Source organism: Stigmatopora nigra, chromosome 4 (genome assembly GCF_051989575.1).
Source record: "Stigmatopora nigra isolate UIUO_SnigA chromosome 4, RoL_Snig_1.1, whole genome shotgun sequence".
NCBI lineage: Eukaryota > Metazoa > Chordata > Actinopteri > Syngnathiformes > Syngnathidae > Stigmatopora > Stigmatopora nigra.
Genome location: NC_135511.1, coordinates 2,758,480 through 2,778,264, shown reverse-complemented (window position 1 = coordinate 2,778,264; position 19,785 = coordinate 2,758,480). Strand labels below are relative to the sequence as shown.

General features: G+C 43.0%; 2 protein-coding genes across 5 annotated transcripts in view; one reads left to right on the top strand and one right to left on the bottom strand.

Annotated features, from left to right (window-relative positions):
* The first annotated feature begins 3,298 nt into the window (after window positions 1-3,298).
* Window positions 3,299-12,700, top strand: bri3bp (bri3 binding protein). The gene is made up of 3 exons (XM_077714473.1): window positions 3,299-3,616; window positions 7,120-7,222; window positions 8,406-12,700. Exons 1-3 carry the CDS (start codon window positions 3,440-3,442, stop codon window positions 8,816-8,818), a joined length of 693 nt encoding a protein of 230 aa, XP_077570599.1. The 5' UTR covers window positions 3,299-3,439; the 3' UTR covers window positions 8,819-12,700.
* Window positions 7,081-19,785, bottom strand: part of wdr31 (WD repeat domain 31) — a 29,715-nt gene continuing 17,010 nt past the window's right edge. For 3 of the 4 annotated variants that reach the window (XM_077714472.1, XM_077714471.1, XM_077714469.1), the window contains 4 exons: window positions 18,739-18,880; window positions 18,386-18,554; window positions 17,767-17,934; window positions 14,187-14,557 (listed from right to left, as the gene is read on the bottom strand). In XM_077714472.1, coding sequence (XP_077570598.1) covers window positions 17,768-17,934; window positions 18,386-18,554; window positions 18,739-18,880 — 478 coding nt within the window. In that variant the 3' untranslated portion in view covers window positions 14,187-14,557; window position 17,767. Of the gene's footprint in view, window positions 7,282-14,186; window positions 14,558-17,766; window positions 17,935-18,385; window positions 18,555-18,738; window positions 18,881-19,785 lie in introns of those variants that run through there. The other variant, XM_077714470.1, reaches the window with a different exon arrangement.

Sequence of the window (19,785 nt, the reverse complement as noted above, 5' to 3'; positions counted from 1 at the left end):
ACACTCATACCTCAAGGCAGGTCTTGATGCGTCCTTCTGCTTAAGGATGGTGGAAATGGTTGACGTATTCCTCTCATATTGCCTAGCGAGCTCAGTAACATGTACCCCACTCTCTTATTTTCCATTATTTCGCGTTTCATGTCCATTGTCAACGGTCGCCTTTTATTTGCAAAACTCTGCCAACCCATAGTAATATTGTTTACCTGGTATGTAAATGTAGACAAACGTGGGGAAATGCAAAGTCCGCCCAGTAGTCGTAGAAATATTTTATACACGAGCTACCTAAGAGATGCAAAAAAGAACATATCTCGGGCGTATGATTTGATCAAAATTTGTGTCATAAGACGGGCGGTCGCATGACGGCCGGTCGCATGACGGCCGGTCGCATGACGGCCGGTCGCATGACGGCCGGTCGCATGACGGCCGGTCGCATGACGGCCGGTCGCATGACGGCCGGTCGCATGACGGCCGGTCGCATGACGGCCGGTCGCATGACGGCCGGTCGCATGACGGCCGGTCGCATGACGGCCGGTCGCATGACGGCCGGTCGCATGACGGCCGGTCGCATGACGGCCGGTCGCATGACGGCCGGTCGCATGACGGCCGGTCGCATGACGGCCGGTCGCATGACGGCCGGTCGCATGACGGCCGGTCGCATGACGGCCGGTCGCATGACGGCCGGTCGCATGACGGCCGGTCGCATGACGGCCGGTCGCATGACGGCCGGTCGCATGACGGCCGGTCGCATGACGGCCGGTCGCATGACGGCCGGTCGCATGACGGCCGGTCGCATGACGGCCGGTCGCATGACGGCCGGTCGCATGACGGCCGGTCGCATGACGGCCGGTCGCATGACGGCCGGTCGCATGACGGCCGGTCGCATGACGGCCGGTCGCATGACGGCCGGTCGCATGACGGCCGGTCGCATGACGGCCGGTCGCATGACGGCCGGTCGCATGACGGCCGGTCGCATGACGGCCGGTCGCATGACGGCCGGTCGCATGACGGCCGGTCGCATGACGGCCGGTCGCATGACGGCCGGTCGCATGACGGCCGGTCGCATGACGGCCGGTCGCATGACGGCCGGTCGCATGACGGCCGGTCGCATGACGGCCGGTCGCATGACGGCCGGTCGCATGACGGCCGGTCGCATGACGGCCGGTCGCATGACGGCCGGTCGCATGACGGCCGGTCGCATGACGGCCGGTCGCATGACGGCCGGTCGCATGACGGCCGGTCGCATGACGGCCGGTCGCATGACGGCCGGTCGCATGACGGCCGGTCGCATGACGGCCGGTCGCATGACGGCCGGTCGCATGACGGCCGGTCGCATGACGGCCGGTCGCATGACGGCCGGTCGCATGACGGCCGGTCGCATGACGGCCGGTCGCATGACGGCCGGTCGCATGACGGCCGGTCGCATGACGGCCGGTCGCATGACGGCCGGTCGCATGACGGCCGGTCGCATGACGGCCGGTCGCATGACGGCCGGTCGCATGACGGCCGGTCGCATGACGGCCGGTCGCATGACGGCCGGTCGCATGACGGCCGGTCGCATGACGGCCGGTCGCATGACGGCCGGTCGCATGACGGCCGGTCGCATGACGGCCGGTCGCATGACGGCCGGTCGCATGACGGCCGGTCGCATGACGGCCGGTCGCATGACGGCCGGTCGCATGACGGCCGGTCGCATGACGGCCGGTCGCATGACGGCCGGTCGCATGACGGCCGGTCGCATGACGGCCGGTCGCATGACGGCCGGTCGCATGACGGCCGGTCGCATGACGGCCGGTCGCATGACGGCCGGTCGCATGACGGCCGGTCGCATGACGGCCGGTCGCATGACGGCCGGTCGCATGACGGCCGGTCGCATGACGGCCGTCATGCGACCGCCCGTCATGCGACCGCCCGTCATGCGACCGCCCGTCATGCGACCGCCCGTCATGCGACCGCCCGTCTTATGACACAAATTTTGATCAAATCATACGCCCGAGATATGTTCTTTTTTGCATCTCTTAGGTAGCTCGTGTATAAAATATTTCTACGACTACTGGGCGGACTTTGCATTTCCCCACGTTTGTCTACATTTACATACCAGGTAAACAATATTACTATGGGTTGGCAGAGTTTTGCAAATAAAAGGCGACCGTTGACAATGGACATGAAACGCGAAATAATGGAAAATAAGAGAGTGGGGTACATGTTACTGAGCTCGCTAGGCAATATGAGAGGAATACGTCAACCATTTCCACCATCCTTAAGCAGAAGGACGCATCAAGACCTGCCTTGATTATCGCCAAGGAAAGTTACGTCCCCCAGCAAGTTTTCAACTGCGATGAAACTCGATTTAGTGCTGAAAATGTTCATTGCCAGTCATGACAGATTTGCTTGCTTTGGATTTGTCCGACCTTTGTTAATGGTGTCCAGCTTTTTTTATCTTGAAAAGTCAGCCTAGAAAATGGTTTTAAATCAAAACAAACAATATATTTGCTTGTACACCTCACTCCAGATACAGTTTGGTAGCTTTGACCCGCCTACTCTATCACCAGCCAATCAAAGTTGGTGAAAGCGCTGACTTATACCTACGCCAGCGAGAAGGCAATGACGTATCCCTACGCTTGCGACAAGGCATTGTGGCGTTGCCAACTCGAAGTCTTATCGACGCTTGTTTAATGCAGCAGACCCCGCAGAACTGATTGTGAAAGCCTTGGAGCAGATTTTCTGACCCTGCCCCTTTGAGTGAGCAGAGAGAGCACCTGCATCGGTGAGGCAACTTGTAGTCGCCGGAAAATGGCGCTCAAGGCGGAGAGCTAACAAGTATGAATATGTCATAAATAAATGTCATAAATGTGTCTGGCCTGGGAAGACGAACTTGTGGAGAAGCACTATACAATTTCGTCATACGCTGCTGAGGGTATGATGACTACTAGGCTTTTTGTCAAGTCAATGATGACGACAATGCCTATGTCTGATTTTCATTTTCACTAATATTAGTAATATATACTACGTATAGTACTATATATGCTCAGCAGAGAGCAGCACTGACACATTTTAACAACTTTTCATGACGCCTTCAATGACACAATTGCTAACGGAAATATCCCAATCATGATCCAATTTGCTCTACGCATCGATCTATTGCAATACAGTAAAAAATATATAAAAAAAATAATTTTAAAAAAACATCTGAGTATTGGGTATAGTTTCCAAAAAAGTCACCGAACTCAGGTATGGGTGTTGGGTTTATTTCTAGTCCCGAGGTCCCAACCCCAAGTGAATGAAGTACGTTAATTTTACGTGGTAACTTGAACGCACCGCGCGCTCCTCTCGTCAACGCCACCCCCTCAACGCTTTGACTCACATTACAGCAGAAAACGCCGTCTTTTGTGAATCTTTAACACATCCCGTAAATTTAAACCAACAAACAACTACGGGGATCATGAAAGTGACTACGCGTGTCTTGCTGTTCCTGATGCTTTCCGCTTGCGTGCTGTCGGCGGCCCAAGCGGCCAGAAGCAGGACCAGCAGCCAAAACAGCTTCCGACGGGCGGCCAACGGCGTCTACCAAACGCTGAGCAATGTTTTCGGAGAGGAAAACATCCGTGGAGTCTACAAGGTGAACGTGCGGGGTGGACTAGGCTGCAGCAATTATCTCTGGGATGCGCTCGAGTAGATAATGATTCGGTTGGGGGATCCTCCTTTAAGAGGATGCCATTTTGAAAATTAGAAAGCCAAATTTTATTGCCAGACGGATCTGGTTATGATAAAACAGACACCGCGTGTCGTTTATGCTTTTCGGAACCATTACACTTGCCCGCATGTGTAATCATATTTTTAAAACGTGACGTCACGCTCTCTTGAAGATTAACATGCACGGCTAAAATAAAGATACTTCCGGTGGGCTGCGCTGCAGAACAGAATGAATCACCGTAGTCGTCGTCGTAAAACACCATATTAAATCATTTAAAAATCAAAGCTAAAGTTTAAATGTGTGGTAAGAGGCAGAGGTGCTTCGTAAGCAACGATGTACAGGTGGAAATTGATAACTTGATTCGACCAAGAACAGGGTTGCCAAATCAGAAAGAATCCGACCCAATTACATTGTAAATTCGACTATTTCAATAGGGAAGCCCCATTTTTGAAAATACTGTAATTGGGCGGGACCCACCCAATCTGGCAATACTAGGGGAAACTGTAATTCACAGTAATACCTCGAGGTACGAGCTGAATGTGTTCCTTGTGTGTCAATTTACCCGTATCTCAAATCAATTTTCCCATAGAAATTAACTAAATACAAATTTATTTGCTCTTACCCTCTGACAAAACACCCAAATCAGGATATTACACTGGAAAAACATATTTTTATTGTTTTTAAATCACCACCTACTCACAAAGTAACAAAGACCTATCTAGTGGTTTTGATCTTCAATACAAAAATGTGACATAACTCAGTACAGACAGGTAACGGAGTGGGGGGGGGGGTGTTGAGAGAGCTAGGAGAGAGACTTGACGAACACACTCGTAACAATAACTTTAAATTTATTTAAATTAACTTAGATTATATTCTACACACAAACTTAAAAATAAGTTTACATTACACCACTGGCGCGCCGTGCAATTCACACCTGGGCCTACAGTAGTGCTACGTTACGTGTGCATCAATCCAACCCTCAATAAGTATTTTATGTCTATAAAACCTTTCCTGCAGCTACAGCTGCGACACGTGAAAAGAATCAATATAAACTCAAAAATTTAAATATTATTTCAGAAAATTGACACATTTTATTCAACAAAAATGTTTTTCATTTATACACAAAATCCATCCTCCTTTCTTTCCTCAAGAATATTTCAATTACTTTGTCGTACAATTTACACGTGCGGTTCAGGACCATCAAGAAGTTATTTTCTATCGCCATGAAAGCTAATGCTAAAAGTCAAGTCTCCTATTGTATTTCTATATAAGTTTTGATTCTATTTAGGGCTGAAAATGTCCGTTCGAAAGAAGCAGTGGACACGGGGATGGTCACTCTCAAACACACTAATGCAGTGCTTCTCAAATAATGGGGCGCGCCCCCCTGGGGGAGCGCGGTGCGATACCTGGGGGGGGCGCGTGTAACCCTGGGGAACAGGATTTTATTTGGCCGTACTAGTATAAAGTGTAATTGCGCATCCACAACAGTAGCTGGCAGTGGCGCTCTCATTGTTACTTCTGTCATGTTTGTGAGAGTGCAACATTTCACATGTTGTACCTATAACACTTTTATAAAATGATTTTATTTATAGTCACGGTGGGAAGTGGGGGGGGGGCGCGAATAGTTTTCTTCTTGCTAGGGGGGGGCCTAACAGAAAATAATTGAGAAGCACTGCACTAATGTGTACAGCTGCCCCATGTTCTAACTCAGATTTTTCAGTTGGAGGAAGTCAAGAAGATCAGTGGGAGATTTTCCTGCAAAATCATTCATGGCATACATTGAATCAGTTCTGTTCTTAGCCGAGGCAGATCGAAAAGTGTTCCGTGGGTCTGCGTTAAGGTGGAGAAGGCTTCATGTGGGAAAGTTTCCTGGTATTCCCGAAACATCTGCGATTCGAGGAGGGAGATAAATATCAGTCTTTCGTGGTCTTGAAATCTGGTCCGCGTCTGGCAAATAATGTCCAGAATCCTGTCGTGAAGTTGTTGGTAGTGTGCGCGAGAATCTTGCGCTTGACCTCTTCCTGCGCTTGGAGCACCCGCACTGCATTTTTGCATTCTTTAGGCTTTGAGGCCCCATGAGTCAGTACTTAATTAAGCCGATCGGCATGGCAATGTATGAATAAAGCTAACGATGCTCTCTCCTTAACTTTAGCCTGCACCCCATTTAATCCAGAAGACATGACCGCTGCACCGTCATAACACTGAGCCACAACTTTACCCAGACATTCATTTTCCACCAAAAATTGAATGATGAGACCTGCAATGTCATCGGCTCGCTTCCCACTGGTAACATTTTCAAATCTGACGAACCGCTGCTTGACACCTTGCCCGTGTAGTAACGCAGAACCAGTCCGAGCTGTGCTGCATTACTCGCGTCTGTCGTCTCGTCCGCCATTACAGAGACAAATTCTATTTTTTTTTATTTCCCTTCTTATCTCTTTATCCATCACTTCAGAAATAGCAGTGATCAGGTCGTTTTGTATTTTGCCCCGACGTGCCACTAAACACTATTAGTGGACAGGTGGTAAATCCGTGTTTTTCTCACCAATGAGAGAAAGAAGTTCCTCATCATTTCCTTTGTTTGCGGATGCAGTACTTTCATCGTGTCCCTGAAATGAAAGTTCCTGCTTGCCCTAAGAAAATACGGAGTCTTTCAAACTTTTTAAAATTTCCCTATTTTTCTTGACCTTTTCGTTGTGGCGCTCCATTTCCCAGCGCACTTGCTCATTGAATTGTAACTCTACTCTGGTTTCTCCAAAAGTTTTGGAGAGCACTGTTGCTTATAAGTGTCCAGCAGAGCTCTGGTGTCTCATTGGTGCTTTAGTTAAACAAGTCAAATTTGGAAATCCAGTGTTGCTCCAAACACCATGTCGATCGGTGGCAAATAACAAGCACTCCAAGCAATACAATTTGCAGTGTTCCTCGGAGCCCATGAGCCAGGGGTAGCGCCCGTAATTAGCGAACTGAAAGTGGCGGACAAACCTTTTGCCCAGTTGTCACAGGCTTGCTAGCTTCAGAGTTGACTGCCCTTTCTTAATGATGCATGGACAATCAAAAATTTCCCTATGCATGTGCGTGTGGGTGTGCATGTGTGTGCGTGTGGGTGCGTGTGGGTGTGCATGTGTGTGCGTGCGCACCAATGCTTGTCTTTTTCTTTGTGCCTTTGGCTGGAAACCAATTCAAGGTACACCGCAAGTGTTCGTCATGAGTGTAAATGTGGCAAAGAAGATGAATGAATTTGAGAAAATAGCTGTCAATTATCACAGACCAGACGTCCGCCCTGAAAAGTCTGGTCGAACACTGGTGACAGGTAGGATGAAAATGTTCCATTTAATAATGAATGGCTTCACATGGGATAGCGCTAAAGGTGTTATTAATACAGTTCACTCAAACCGTGATATTTACTTGTAAATTTTGTTCTGTTCCAGTTTTTTTCTAAAGCAATAGAGCGCTTCGTTCACGGAGTGGACTCCCTGCTCGACACGGTCTGGAAGATTTGGGCTGATCTCCTTGATGTGATGGGCATTGACTGTAAGTCTACAGCTCCTCGTATTTGGCCCAAGCAATATATAGTTTAGGTCTCAGCAATACTAGAGGGAAAAAAAGCTCAAATTAATCATTCACAAAAAAGTATACATATATATGTGTGTGTGTGTGTGTGTGTGTGTATGTACACACACATACACATACACATAGATATAGATATATACATACAGTGTTCCCTCGGTTATCGCGGTTAATGGAGACCGGGACCCCCGCAATAGCTGCTTTTACGCGAAGTAGGCGTGCCCCTTCAAAAATGCTTAAAAAAACGTATAACACGTGCACAAAAGCACCACCAAGCAAAAACATCATAGTAGTCCGATGGAGGATCTTCTGCAGTTTTTTTGCACGTAAGAAACATCGTTATTGGGAGTTGTTGAACGTTGTTTTTTTTGGGCGGTGAAGATGCGCATGTAAACAGCCATGACGTCATCAATGCGATTCCTGAACTCTCACCATGTTATTGACCATTTCTTTGGCCTTTTGTTTGATGCAATTACTAACTCTTATTGAATATTTTGTTTCCACTCCTTGTAAGATGATGTCATTTATAATTTTAATTTAATATCTTTCATTTTTATTTTTATTTTCCCCAAAAGAATCCGCAAAGCTCTGCGCACGCGATAGCTGAAGCGCGAAGTAGCGAGGGATCACTGTACACATTAAACTTATTTTTGAGTGTCTGCATCGAAATTCAAGTTCATTTACATTTGTTTGTTATTTTTATGAGATATTTGCTGTAAAAATAATATACTGATTTAATTTGCATAATTTTACTTATTTCTCTCCCAAAATGATGTCAATCTCTTCAGATTAGGCATAAAGCATCTCCATTTTTCAGTATCTCGAATAACGTCCCCATTGGGTTCTAGTGCATTTTGGGTTTTAAGAAATATGCATTTTAAAGGCATTGTTGTGTTGGTCTTTGCTAAAATGTTAAACCAACTGATTTATAATGTTAGGAACGGGCCAGAAACCTGGCATTTTAAACCCACCCATAACCATTTTTTTAAGACAGATCAAAAGAGTTCCATTTTTTTTTATCATCCGGCCTTACTTATTTTTATTGCCAAAATAGATATTAGAATCATGGAATTTAGTTTATCTGTACATTGAACTTGCCTGAAACCCAGTTACTCACGTTAAATCGACGCTTCCCTCATATGCGCAGCATCCAACCTCACCCACTACTTCAGCCCGGCGTCCCTGAGCGGCAACCCAACACGTGCCCTGCCACTGGTGGCTGGTGTCCTGGCGGCCCTGTGGGTTCTCTCTGTGTTCTTGGACGCCATTTTCTACGTGGTACACGTCATCTTTGGACGCTTCTTCTGGCTGGCGCGTGTTCTTATGCTGGTCTTAGCCTGCCTGTACGTGCTGCAGAAGTTTGAAGGCGACACTGAGCGCGCCGTGCCGCCGCTGTGCATTATCATGGGGCTGTATTTCCTGACCGGCCTGGTGGGTGTGTACTGGCGACGTGGCGCCGGCTCGCTGGAGGAGAAAATAGACCACCTGGAGACCCAGATCCGCCTTCTCAACATCCGTCTGAGTCGGGTCATTGACGGCCTGGAACGTGTGGACGGGTAGTAGTGGTAGAATGGAGGAGCACTCCTTTTATTGGTATTTACATTTTTTAGAATTATACCCACTTGAGGCTATTCTCCTCAAGAAATTTTAAGTGGTGTTTTTATCCATAGCTCGAACTACAGTGGTACCTCAAAAGGTCCAAATGCTTGATTCTACATTTTCACGATTTAGATTTCAACATAAATACAAGAAAGTGAAAAACCTGTATTTCTCGCATATAAGCCGTATTTGTAACAAAAAAAAATTGACTGAATACAGGGTGTGCCTTATGTGCGCAAGACTTGCTTTTTCACCAGATATCAGCAAAGTAATATTTACTATTTGTTCATTATTTTCTGTTTTGCACTGAGAAAACAACCATTACTGGATTAATTAATTCTTTATGATATTGACTCTCATAATGTGCTTTTGATTCATAGAGTATCTCAGAAATACCATTTGCGATGATTTTTCTTCAGATTTTCCCTTTTCTCTCTTAAAACCATTAATATGGGGTGAAAATTGTGAATCTGAAAATTCAATGATTTCAAGGCAATTTTAAGTACGTGGCTTATACACGGGGCGGCTTATTTGCGAGTAAACCCGGTACTTCATTGTATCGACATCTAAAAATACAGTGGTCTTTTTTCATGTTATGGAAAAAATATAGTTGTGTTGCACTGATCCTGTGAATGCTGATACGGCACTAAAAGGACGTCCTTGGGAGTAACTAAGAAATAAAATGGCGATGCTGCACAATATATACTTTTTTAGATCTAGTTCTCAACTGCTGATCACTACACAACATGGCCGCCAGCAATGCACACCACTAACAAAACGGATCACTTGTAACGCCATCCCAAGATGATGATCGACATCCAATCATGTGGAATCCAAACATATTTCTGCTGTGAATATTATTGAGTTCATCACTTGTAGATGCCTAATCCTTTTGTAGCGAAAGTTAGTTCATATTTTCACTCTGCAAGTTCCAATTTGAAGGTACCACTGTATGTCAGCCCACAAACTTTTTTTTTTTTTTTTTATATTCACCGATAGTCAATTTAGTTCATTGCAACCAATCACATAAGGAGTCTGTATAAAATAGCTTATCTACAATTTATTTAATTTTTGTAAGGAGGTTTTGCTTATTCTCTAAATGTGCAAAAGTCGTGAGACACATCAGTTTAAGACCCCCACGTTAGGAGTATTTTATTAGTCCACATTGTTACTATTTCTACAGGACTGTCTCCCATCATGGACGCACAACAATATTCTCAGGGACTAATTGGAGAAAAAAACATTAATTACGCTCAACATAAATGAATACATGTTTGTTTTTGCTCCCATTTTTAATAAGGTGAACTCAAAATATTTTCCTCCTACAGACATAAGCATTTTCTTCCCAAATATTTCACAAATCTGTCGAGATATGTGATATTGAGCAATTTTTTTTTTGCTGATACCATCCATCCCACCTCACAGGTGACATATCAAGATGTTTATTTTGTGTATCTAGATTTTTATTTATTTCTTTAAGTGGTATTGACGATGATAGACAAAGCATGTGGCTACTTTCATCATTCTACTGTGAAGTTAGTATGTCAGTAGTGGGCGTCCAATCCATTTTAATTAAGTGTGGCTGGCTGCTAGCCGTCCTAGTCTCAATGTTAATAACCTCGCTTAGTTCCTCTGGCCCAATAATAACAACACCTAATTTGTGAATTTATTGCACACTCTCTTCCTTGTTGTATGTATCAATGCCATATACAGGCCAAAGAAATATAGAATAGTTAGGTAAGAAAAGCATGTTTCAAAGGTTTTTTTATTGGTAGACAAAAATAATGCATTAGGGTGATGTTAGAGTGATGGGTTATACATTGTTATAGTAACCACAAGGTTTTTTCCTTCAGTCAAGATTGCATCCTTTCTTCTACTAGTGTGATATGAAAAAAAATTTCGGAATGTTATTTTTTCAGATTTTTAAATTCCCTTTTTACTCCTACTTTTAAAATGTTTTAGAATTGTGTAGCAACAGCACTAGTGCCAAATGCCATCGGTGTGTTTTATTTATTTATTTATTTTTAAAGTTTTTTTTAATTATTATAATTGATGGCAGACTGTATCAAATGCCCTCAAGCAGCCCACGGGTTTTTTTTCATACGAGTTTTACTCGATGTGAAAGTAAGCAAGTATAGATGTTTAATTACTAACGGCATGTGTGTGTTTTAATGAAAACAAATGTAACCCCTTGATGCCTGAATTTACGATTAAGTCTTGCATACACACGCACATGGACACATACACATATACAGTTATCCCTCAAAAATCGTGGTTTCAATTTTTGTGGTTTCAATACAAAGATTTTTTTTGGGGGGGAATTTCTGTTTCGTTTTTAGTTTATTGGTAAATTCATAAAATGTGAAAATCCACGCTGAAACTCACAAGTGGAAGCCACTCCCCTGTCCTCCGCTTGCTACTGGAACAAGAACTCAGCACTGAAATTTTAAAAAATTAAATAGCGTTGACCTTACTCGGTGTTTCGTTTATCGCGGCCATGTCTGGTCTACATTAACTGCGATAATCAAGTGATTACTGTATGTACATACATCATACTACAAAGCATTCAATTCAACTCAATACAGAATTATATAATACCTAAAAATAAGAAATGATGAAAAAACTCTTGAAAAAACTTTAAGAAAATTCAAACTTAAAAAATACAGCTTAAAAATGTGAAATTCCTAAACAAATTACATAAGCAGTGTAAGATTAATTAAATGAATTGATGGCCAGCCGATCGCAGGGGCAAGAAGAGATGGACAACCATTCACTCTTACACCCATACCTAGGGGCAATTCAAAGTGGCCAATCAGTATGTTTTTGGAACGTGGGAGGAAAACCCACGCAGGCCCTAGCAGAACATGCAAACTCCACGCAGGGGGACCTACCTGTATTTGTGCTAACCACTTGAGCCGCTGGGCCGCCATTTCCATATCATACTTTTTTTTTAATAATATTAAAACGGTGACGTATTTGGTTATTTTCTCGGTGCTTTTTATGTTAATATTTTACAGTTGCGGTCAAAAGGTTAAATACACTTGTGAAGAACATAATGTCATGGCTCTCTTGAGATTCCAGTTATTTTTTTTATATTTTATTAATCAGACTGAACTGCACCAATTCTGTCAAGAGTGGTCAAATATTCAACCAGACGCTTGTGGATGGCTACCAAAAGCTAATTGAATACTAGCACTGCTGTATGTATATTTTCAACCCAGCAGATTTGATCACTTTTTTTCTGTTTACCTATAATAAAGTCATAAAAGAACCAAACTTCATGAATGTTTTTTTGTGACGAAGAAGTATCTGTTCCAATCACTCTATCAGAGAAAAATCAGAGTTGTAGAAATAACTGGAAACTCAAGAAAGCCATGACATTATATTCTTCACATGTGTATGTAAACTTCACCACAACTGTATATGTAATTTCAGGCATTATGGCAGTAAGAGTTTCAAAAATGTTTTTATCTGATTGGGCAGTATGTATTCAGCAAGGTTACACTGGAAATGAGTCAAGTTTACAATAAATGGTTCTATGCATTTGAAGGATTTTTAATTCATGTAAATATCAAATACACTGCATATTTTTCAGCGATTACTTTTATGTTGAAAATTGTTGACCCCGAATCAGAAACGTTATACACTGTATTTAATGAATTATTGACTGTATCCTTGCTTTTTCCTGTCATTCCATCCATATGCAGCCTTTTCTGTGTGGCCAACTTCAATTGATTTTGTTTTTAATTAAGCTTTTGGTCTCATTTTTTATATTGTGTGTAGAATGGAAAGTTAAAAACTGTGATTCTGTGTTTGTGAAATAAAATACATCTTAATCGATAATATTATATGAATGCATCTTTGTGTGTGTGTGTGTGTGTGTGTGTGTGTGTGTGTGTGTGTGTGTGTGTGTGTGTGTGTGTGTGTGTGTGTGTGTGTGTGTGTGAGGAGGGGGCGGGGGGTGTATGTATCTGTTTTAGCTCTCTAAACTAATACGGCTGAACCGTTTTTGATAAAAGTTGACAGTTATACTTTAAGTGTCTGGGAGTGACATGGGACAGGTTTTGTGTCAAAGAACCCCCGATAAATATCAGTGATCGAAAAAATCGGATTTCTGAAACACCAAATTTCACACACATTTGCATAATAGTCATAAGTGTTAATCTGGAGTTTCAAGATTATGGGTCTCTCAACAGCAAAGAAAATCAATAAAATCTTAAAACCAATACGCTCTGGTTGCGACCAAAAAGTCTGCTCGATTTCAACGAAACTTGGCAGGGTTTTGAATCTGGCCATTTAGAGACGTATGACTAGTTTTAAGGTTTTGGCTTTTCAAAAAAAGCTTACAATAAACCTTCAAAATTTTCCCACCCCACATAGCTTTTAGGTCAGCGTGAAAGAAATAATGTCAGTGTGCACTGAAGCGGTGGCAACGTCAGGCTCTTCTGCTAGTAAGTTATAATTGGATCTTGTTTTTCTTGTGGTGCGTGTTCAATTGTAAATGAATTTGATGTTTAAAGGTTCTGTGGAAAAATGAATACACTGCTGGGTGGGAAAAACGAAAAAGCTGCCCTGACAAATTTGTATGTTTTTTTTTTAAATTATAAGTGCAGGTTGTGAAATATATTTGTATTCTTATATTTAGTCTTGCACCCTTTTCACTATGATGTATTACAAGTTGCTAGAATAGAATTTAACTTACACCTATTGGTTAAAATGTGCACTACACCTTTTGCACTCCACCTCCTTCATTTGTATTAACGCCTCCCATTTTTATGACTTGTCTTATCTCTAATAATTTTATCTTTAAAAAAAAGACAAATTATTGCCTGCCTGTTGATTCTCGGGCACCATACCCGTGTTCGCTGCCCGTGCTTAGACCACACCCTTCCCCTGTGTCAGCTGTAAAAGTAACTGCACTAATACAGCATGAATGCTACATACAATGGAACCTCTACTTACAACATTTATTGGTTGCAGAACTTGTTTCATAACTTGGATTTTTCGTAATTGAAGCAGTACATTCATCCCTTGCCTCTTCGCTACTTTTCGGCTACAGTGCATTGCGGTATCCGAAATCCAAAAATCTTCATAAAATGTCAAAATGCACGATGAACCTTCCAAGCGAAGGGCAGGGACCACCCGCTCAATTCAAAGAAGAAAGGCGAGGAAAATGCCACGCCAAAGAAGACTGGCAATCTTTTTTCAACTTTTGTTTTGGATTGATGACATGATCAGAGCCAGATCAGTTTTCCAAAAACCCTCCAAAACAGAAAACGACCACACGGCATTGTAGATACAAGGTCAAAAAGAAGAAATAACAATGAAGTATAAAAGAATAATGACAGCAGCTTTATTTTTCATTTGCAATAGCCTTTGCATTCTAAATGTGGCATTGTAACAGTACATTTCTATTAAAAAAATGCATAGGATGTTCTGGAGCTTCACTTTAAAACATGTTCATATTTAAAAAAAAAAAAGACAGCAATTGTAAAGTATTGAGGTCGCATTCTACAAAAAAAATCTATTTGGTTTCAGTGCAATGACAAAGCATTTAAAAAGTATTCACGTGTCTACAAAAAATCCACAAAAATGGTCCACTGGCAGTGTAGTTTTTCACACTGGTTGTTTCAAGGTCTACGTCTACCCTCATGGCCTCCAGGGTGTTTTGGGGCCTGTAGGCTCCCATTCAAAGTAATCCTATACGGGTAAAAGGGATATTTATGTAAAAAATGGCTTAATATTTAAAGAAATATTTTCTCACGTATAAGCCGTATTTGTAACTAAATAAAATGATGACTGAAGGGCATGGCTTATATGGGCACAAGACTTACAGTATTGCTATACTCCTTTTCACCAGTAGATGTCACTAAATTAACATGTACTATTTATTGGTTATTTTCTGTTTTACAGTAAGAAAACAACCATTACTGAAATAATTAGTATAAAACTGTTTTTTTCTGCATGTATCCATATTTTTTTTGTTCCAATATTATTTTTCTGGAAATGCATATGTGAATGAATACATTGCTTTTCCATTACCCCCTCCTATAATAACTTCCTTTTTTAATTTGTCCACGTGCAAGTAACACCCTTTCAGGATGTGCAATCCAGCAGACGATCCTTTGGATTCATACAGTACAGTGATCCCTCGCTACTTCGCGTTCCACTTATTGCGCCTGCAGAGCTTCGCTGATTTTTTTCAGGAAAAAAAAAATTTAAGATATTAAATTAAAATTATAAATTACATCCTCCTCCAGGGTGTGGAAACAAAATATTCAATGAGAATTAGTAATTTCATCATTTTATAAATTTTAAAACACAAAAAATGCGCGTATGCGTAAAGCATCATGGGGGATCACGGCCACGTCACGGCCGCGTCACTTCCGCATCACAGCCGCGTCACTTCCGCACCACGGCCGCGTCACTTCCGCATCACGGCCGCGTCACTTCCGCATCACGGCCGCGCCACTTCCGCATCACGGCCGCGTCACTTCCGCATCACGGGCATAAATGCAAGCTGATTGGCCAGCTGAATGCTCACTGAATATACTCGACTCCCCATTGGCCCATTCACCACGGATGCCCATTCTCAGTCCACGCCTATCTCGTGCTATACAGTACGCTTCTCGCCAAGTTAAGCGTAAAAGTTTGGTGAAGCCCTTCGTGATGCCTCCCAAACACTCTCCATGCACTGGTTATATGGATCCGTGATTGTATGGCGAAGCAAATCGGCCTGGACGGAAACTTAATCCGAAGTAAGGGCTGGCTTGAGAGGTTTAAGCGGCGAGTCGGACTAAGGAATGTGTCGCTGCATGGAGATGCAGCCTCTGCAGACGGAGCAGCAGCGAGGCGCTATGTTGAGGATGTGTTTCCGGGAATGATAGAAGAAAATGGCTATGTCCCGGAGCAAGTTTTCAACATGGATGAAACTGGACTCTACTGGAAGAGGATGCCGTCCCGAACATTTCTTTTCAAGGACGAACTTCAGAAGACAGGTTTCAAAGCCCACAAGGACCGTGTGACTGCTATGATGCAAGGATCGAGTGACTCTGCTATGATGTTTTTGAATTTCCGAGTTTTCTGAATAAAAGTTTACATTTATTACATTTGCAGTTTTTTACTCTGTAGATATACTATATTTGATTTGTTTGTATGCACCAACATAACACCTGCATTCTAATGTGGAATAAAACACCTGAATGAACAGCATATTAGCCTGGTGATGGTTTTGGTCACGTGTTATACGTTTCTATAAGCGTTTTTTAATGGCGCCCGGCTACTTTGCGGTTTCACCCTTCTGCGGGGGTGTCCCGGTCCCTATTAACCGCGATAAGCGAGGGTTCACTGTATCTCAGATATACGTGCAATGATTTTTCTTAAAACCTTTCAAAATAACACATTTAAAGTCCATATTAAAACCATAAATATCGAGGTGAAAGTTGAAAATCAGGGGTCATCTTATAAGCAATACATTCTCAAATTTAATGATTTTATCTCAAATTTAAGGAGACGGCTTATATGCAAGAAAATACGCTACTCCAGAAAACATAATTTATGACTCATAAAGGTTAATACATACGATGGAGTAATAGTAATGAAACAAAAAAGAAAGAAAAATAGTCTGATTCATTCATTTTTCAGTCCACTTTTCCTCACAATGGTCGCAAGGGCGCTGAAGCCTATCCCAGCCATCTGTTGGCAATAGGCAGGGGGACAGCCTGAACTGGTTGCCAGCCATTCAGACTCTCACTCATACCTAAGCACAATTTAAAGTATTCAATCAGCCAACCTGTGGGGTTTTCTCAGTGCACTCCTGTTTCCTCCCACATCCCAAAATCATGCTGATTGAACCCTCTAAATAAGAGGTGGATAGTCCAGTCCTTGATGTTTTGGTCTGGCAATATTTTCTGCTCTTATGGGTTGGAACAAAAACCTGCAACCTCTGTGGCCCTTGGTGGAATTAATTGCCCACCCCTTCTCTAAATTGTCCCCATGTATGAGTGAGTCTGAATGGTTGTTTGTTTCCATGTACCCTGCGATTGCCTGGCCAGAGTGTCCCCCGCCCGCTTCCCATAGTTGGCGTTGGTGACCACAAAACTGCATTTGGCCTTGAGTGAGATTTTTGTACAACGATTTAAAATTGAACTGTAGTCCATTGTCCGTTCCTTTTATGATGTTATTTTTCATTTCGGTTGATATTGCTATTGATTTGCCTAACCCTAGAAGCCAAAGAATGTAGAAAAGACTTCCGGCCCACAAACACAGACAAGCAATATACACCCAGGCAGAAACTTTGGTGCTGGGGAGTAAATGGCGATGAGGTATGGGCAATGTGAGGGCCAAATGTCGTATATCGAGGCTATCTTAGTTCCGAGCACTCTCAATAATGATATTGTGAGAATACATTTGCAATAATTACAAGATTGAAGTCATAATTACAAATATAAAGTTGTAATATTATGAAAATTTCATAAACAGTAAGAGACAGCTTAATAATATTGCAACTTAAAAAGACCAAATTTATCCAGACAATTATACCTTAGAAGGGCTGCCCGCTGGATTGAGTGATTAGCACATCGGCCTCACAGCTCTGGGGCCGTGGGGTCAAATCCAGATCGGTCCACCAGTGTGGAGTTTGCATGTTCTCTCTGGGCCTGCGTGGGTTTTCTCCGGGTACTCCAGTGTCCTCCCACATTCCAAAGACACGGATTGGACACTCTAGATTGCCCTTTGGTATGGGTGTGAGTGTGAATTGTTGCCCGTCTGCTAGTGCTCTCCGATCGGCCGGCCACCGATACTGGGTGTCCCTCGCCTTTGGCCAGAAGTCAGCTGGGATGAGCTCCAGCACCCCCCACTACCCTAGTGAGAATGGTGGTTCAGAAAATCAATGAATGAATGAATTATACCTTAGAAGCGTGCCACCACTCTAACATCCATCTCTCCACCTGATGCTTGGACAAGCTGAATGTGATGGAGTCCACTGTTGAAGCTGGCACACAGCATATTGGAAGGGTCGCCTGCCGCCAAAGACACCAGAGGACCGGCACCATCCAGCGACAACGTGGCTAAACAGACTATAAGGGTGAAAAAAGGACTAAATGTTCATTTGAATAAGGGTGGCTGGCAGTGATTATTCAATCATTTTAATTCATTTATGACTAATAGACTTCCTGTCTTCAAAAGGATGGTCAATCGATGTCAATGAGAAGTAATGAGTGAACGCATTGCCATGCCCAATTGTATCAGTCAGCGGCTTGCAAGATGGGGGCGCATCTCGCCTGACATGTTTTTTATTTTTATTTTCGCCCAATATGCGCTCTTTTAACATTTTGGGTTAGCGACCACTGGTTTGACCAATGAGGTTTCTGCTAAGGCAAGCAGTACCTGACTGCAATCAATTTATTACAGTTGTAAGACACCAAATTGTTGATGTCATCATGTTTGGTTGGAATGAAATTCTGCACCACTGCGTCCCTTTGTGGAAGGCTTTGTAGACCTTTGTCTTAAACAGACACCTCAACATACCTGCCGAGTTCTGGTCCCACACTTTGACTGAGCTGTCGTGAGAGGACGTGGCCACCAGAGAGGAGCCACTTCCACTTGGCAGAGAGGGCAAGAAGACAGAACACGCGGTGGTCTGTACGTGACCGCGGTACTCCACCACCTTGCAGCCCGGCTGACGGAGGTCCCACAGCTGAAAAAATATAAAATAGCAGGACATACAACTTGTAATTAGACGTTTAGTCTTTGAATATATCCTATCAAAGCTTTTACTTTTCCAAATTGATTCTTGTAAAATGCTCACAAATACTATAAATGAATGTAAGGAATTGAGCAACCATTTTAGTCTGTTCACAGCAAATCAAGATGAATCTCACCGTGGCCTCACACCCTTGGCCACCGAAACCATTGCTGCTGGAAACCAGGTAGTTTCCATTGTCAGAAACATCACAGTGGGTCTGAATATATTGCTTGGCTGGAAACGTGTTGGTCACCTGCCATACACGGCTGTCCCAAATCCTGTGCAAAAAATCCACAATTTTTAAAATGAATAATAAATTGCCCAAAAAGACGGCTTGGACAATTTCAGGCTATCTTTTCTTATTTCAAATATATATGTTTTTAGATAATCTTCCCTCTTTTTTCATGTGTGTGAAAATGGTATAGAAATAAGTCTCTAAAAAGCATTTTGATGGTGACCGGACATTTTGTCGCCGGACACTTCGTCGACCGGACATTTCATCGCTGGCGTTTCGTCGCCAGACATTTCGTCGATGGACAATTCATATTGTTAGTGGTTAGAATTAGGGTAATGGGATAGTGGTTAAAGTTAGTGGTTAAGATTAGGGTAATGGGATAGTGGTTAAGGTTAGTGTTAGGTTTGTTGACGAAATGGGGCGAAGGAGGTAATCTAGCGGACAAAGGTGTGTGCACTAACGTAAAATTTAATGTCAAGGTGCTTCACATAATAAAGTCTTAAATACAAAAATCTGGTAAAAAGAGGCAACACAACTGTTAAGGTTAATTGTGGTGTTGGTTGGTTTTGTTATACCTTTTTCCCTGTGTGTCCTGTTTGTGTGCTTTTTGCCTCCTGTCTCCCTCCGGGCTTCCCTTCCTCTTGTGACTAGGTGCTCGTCATTGATAGCCCTCGTCTGTCTATTTAAACCTTGTGTGTTTGTTAATCTTTGTCAGATCGTCTGCTTTGTTTGTACCATGCCACGTTTCCATGTCAAGTTCCCTGTTACCCCATGTCTTTCACATCAGGTTTGATTGTTATTTGATGTCTAAGTCCTTATTTTCAAAGACTCCTGCCTTAAGTAATTATAGTTCTGTTAGAGCACTCCATTTCTTGTCCATTGCCTGCTTCCCCTACATTTGGGTCCTCCATCCACGTTCCACATTCCACGACCAACAACGAAACTAAC

Bases quoted from the DNA above. Each gene is read 5' to 3' on its own strand.
- bri3bp (XM_077714473.1), top strand. From the start codon at position 3,440: ATGAAAGTGACTACGCGTGTCTTGCTGTTCCTGATGCTTTCCGCTTGC. The intron at 3,617-7,119 runs GTGAACGTGCGG...GTTCTGTTCCAG, and splicing joins ACATCCGTGGAGTCTACAAG to TTTTTTTCTAAAGCAATAGA. The intron at 7,223-8,405 runs GTAAGTCTACAG...TCATATGCGCAG, and splicing joins TGATGTGATGGGCATTGACT to CATCCAACCTCACCCACTAC.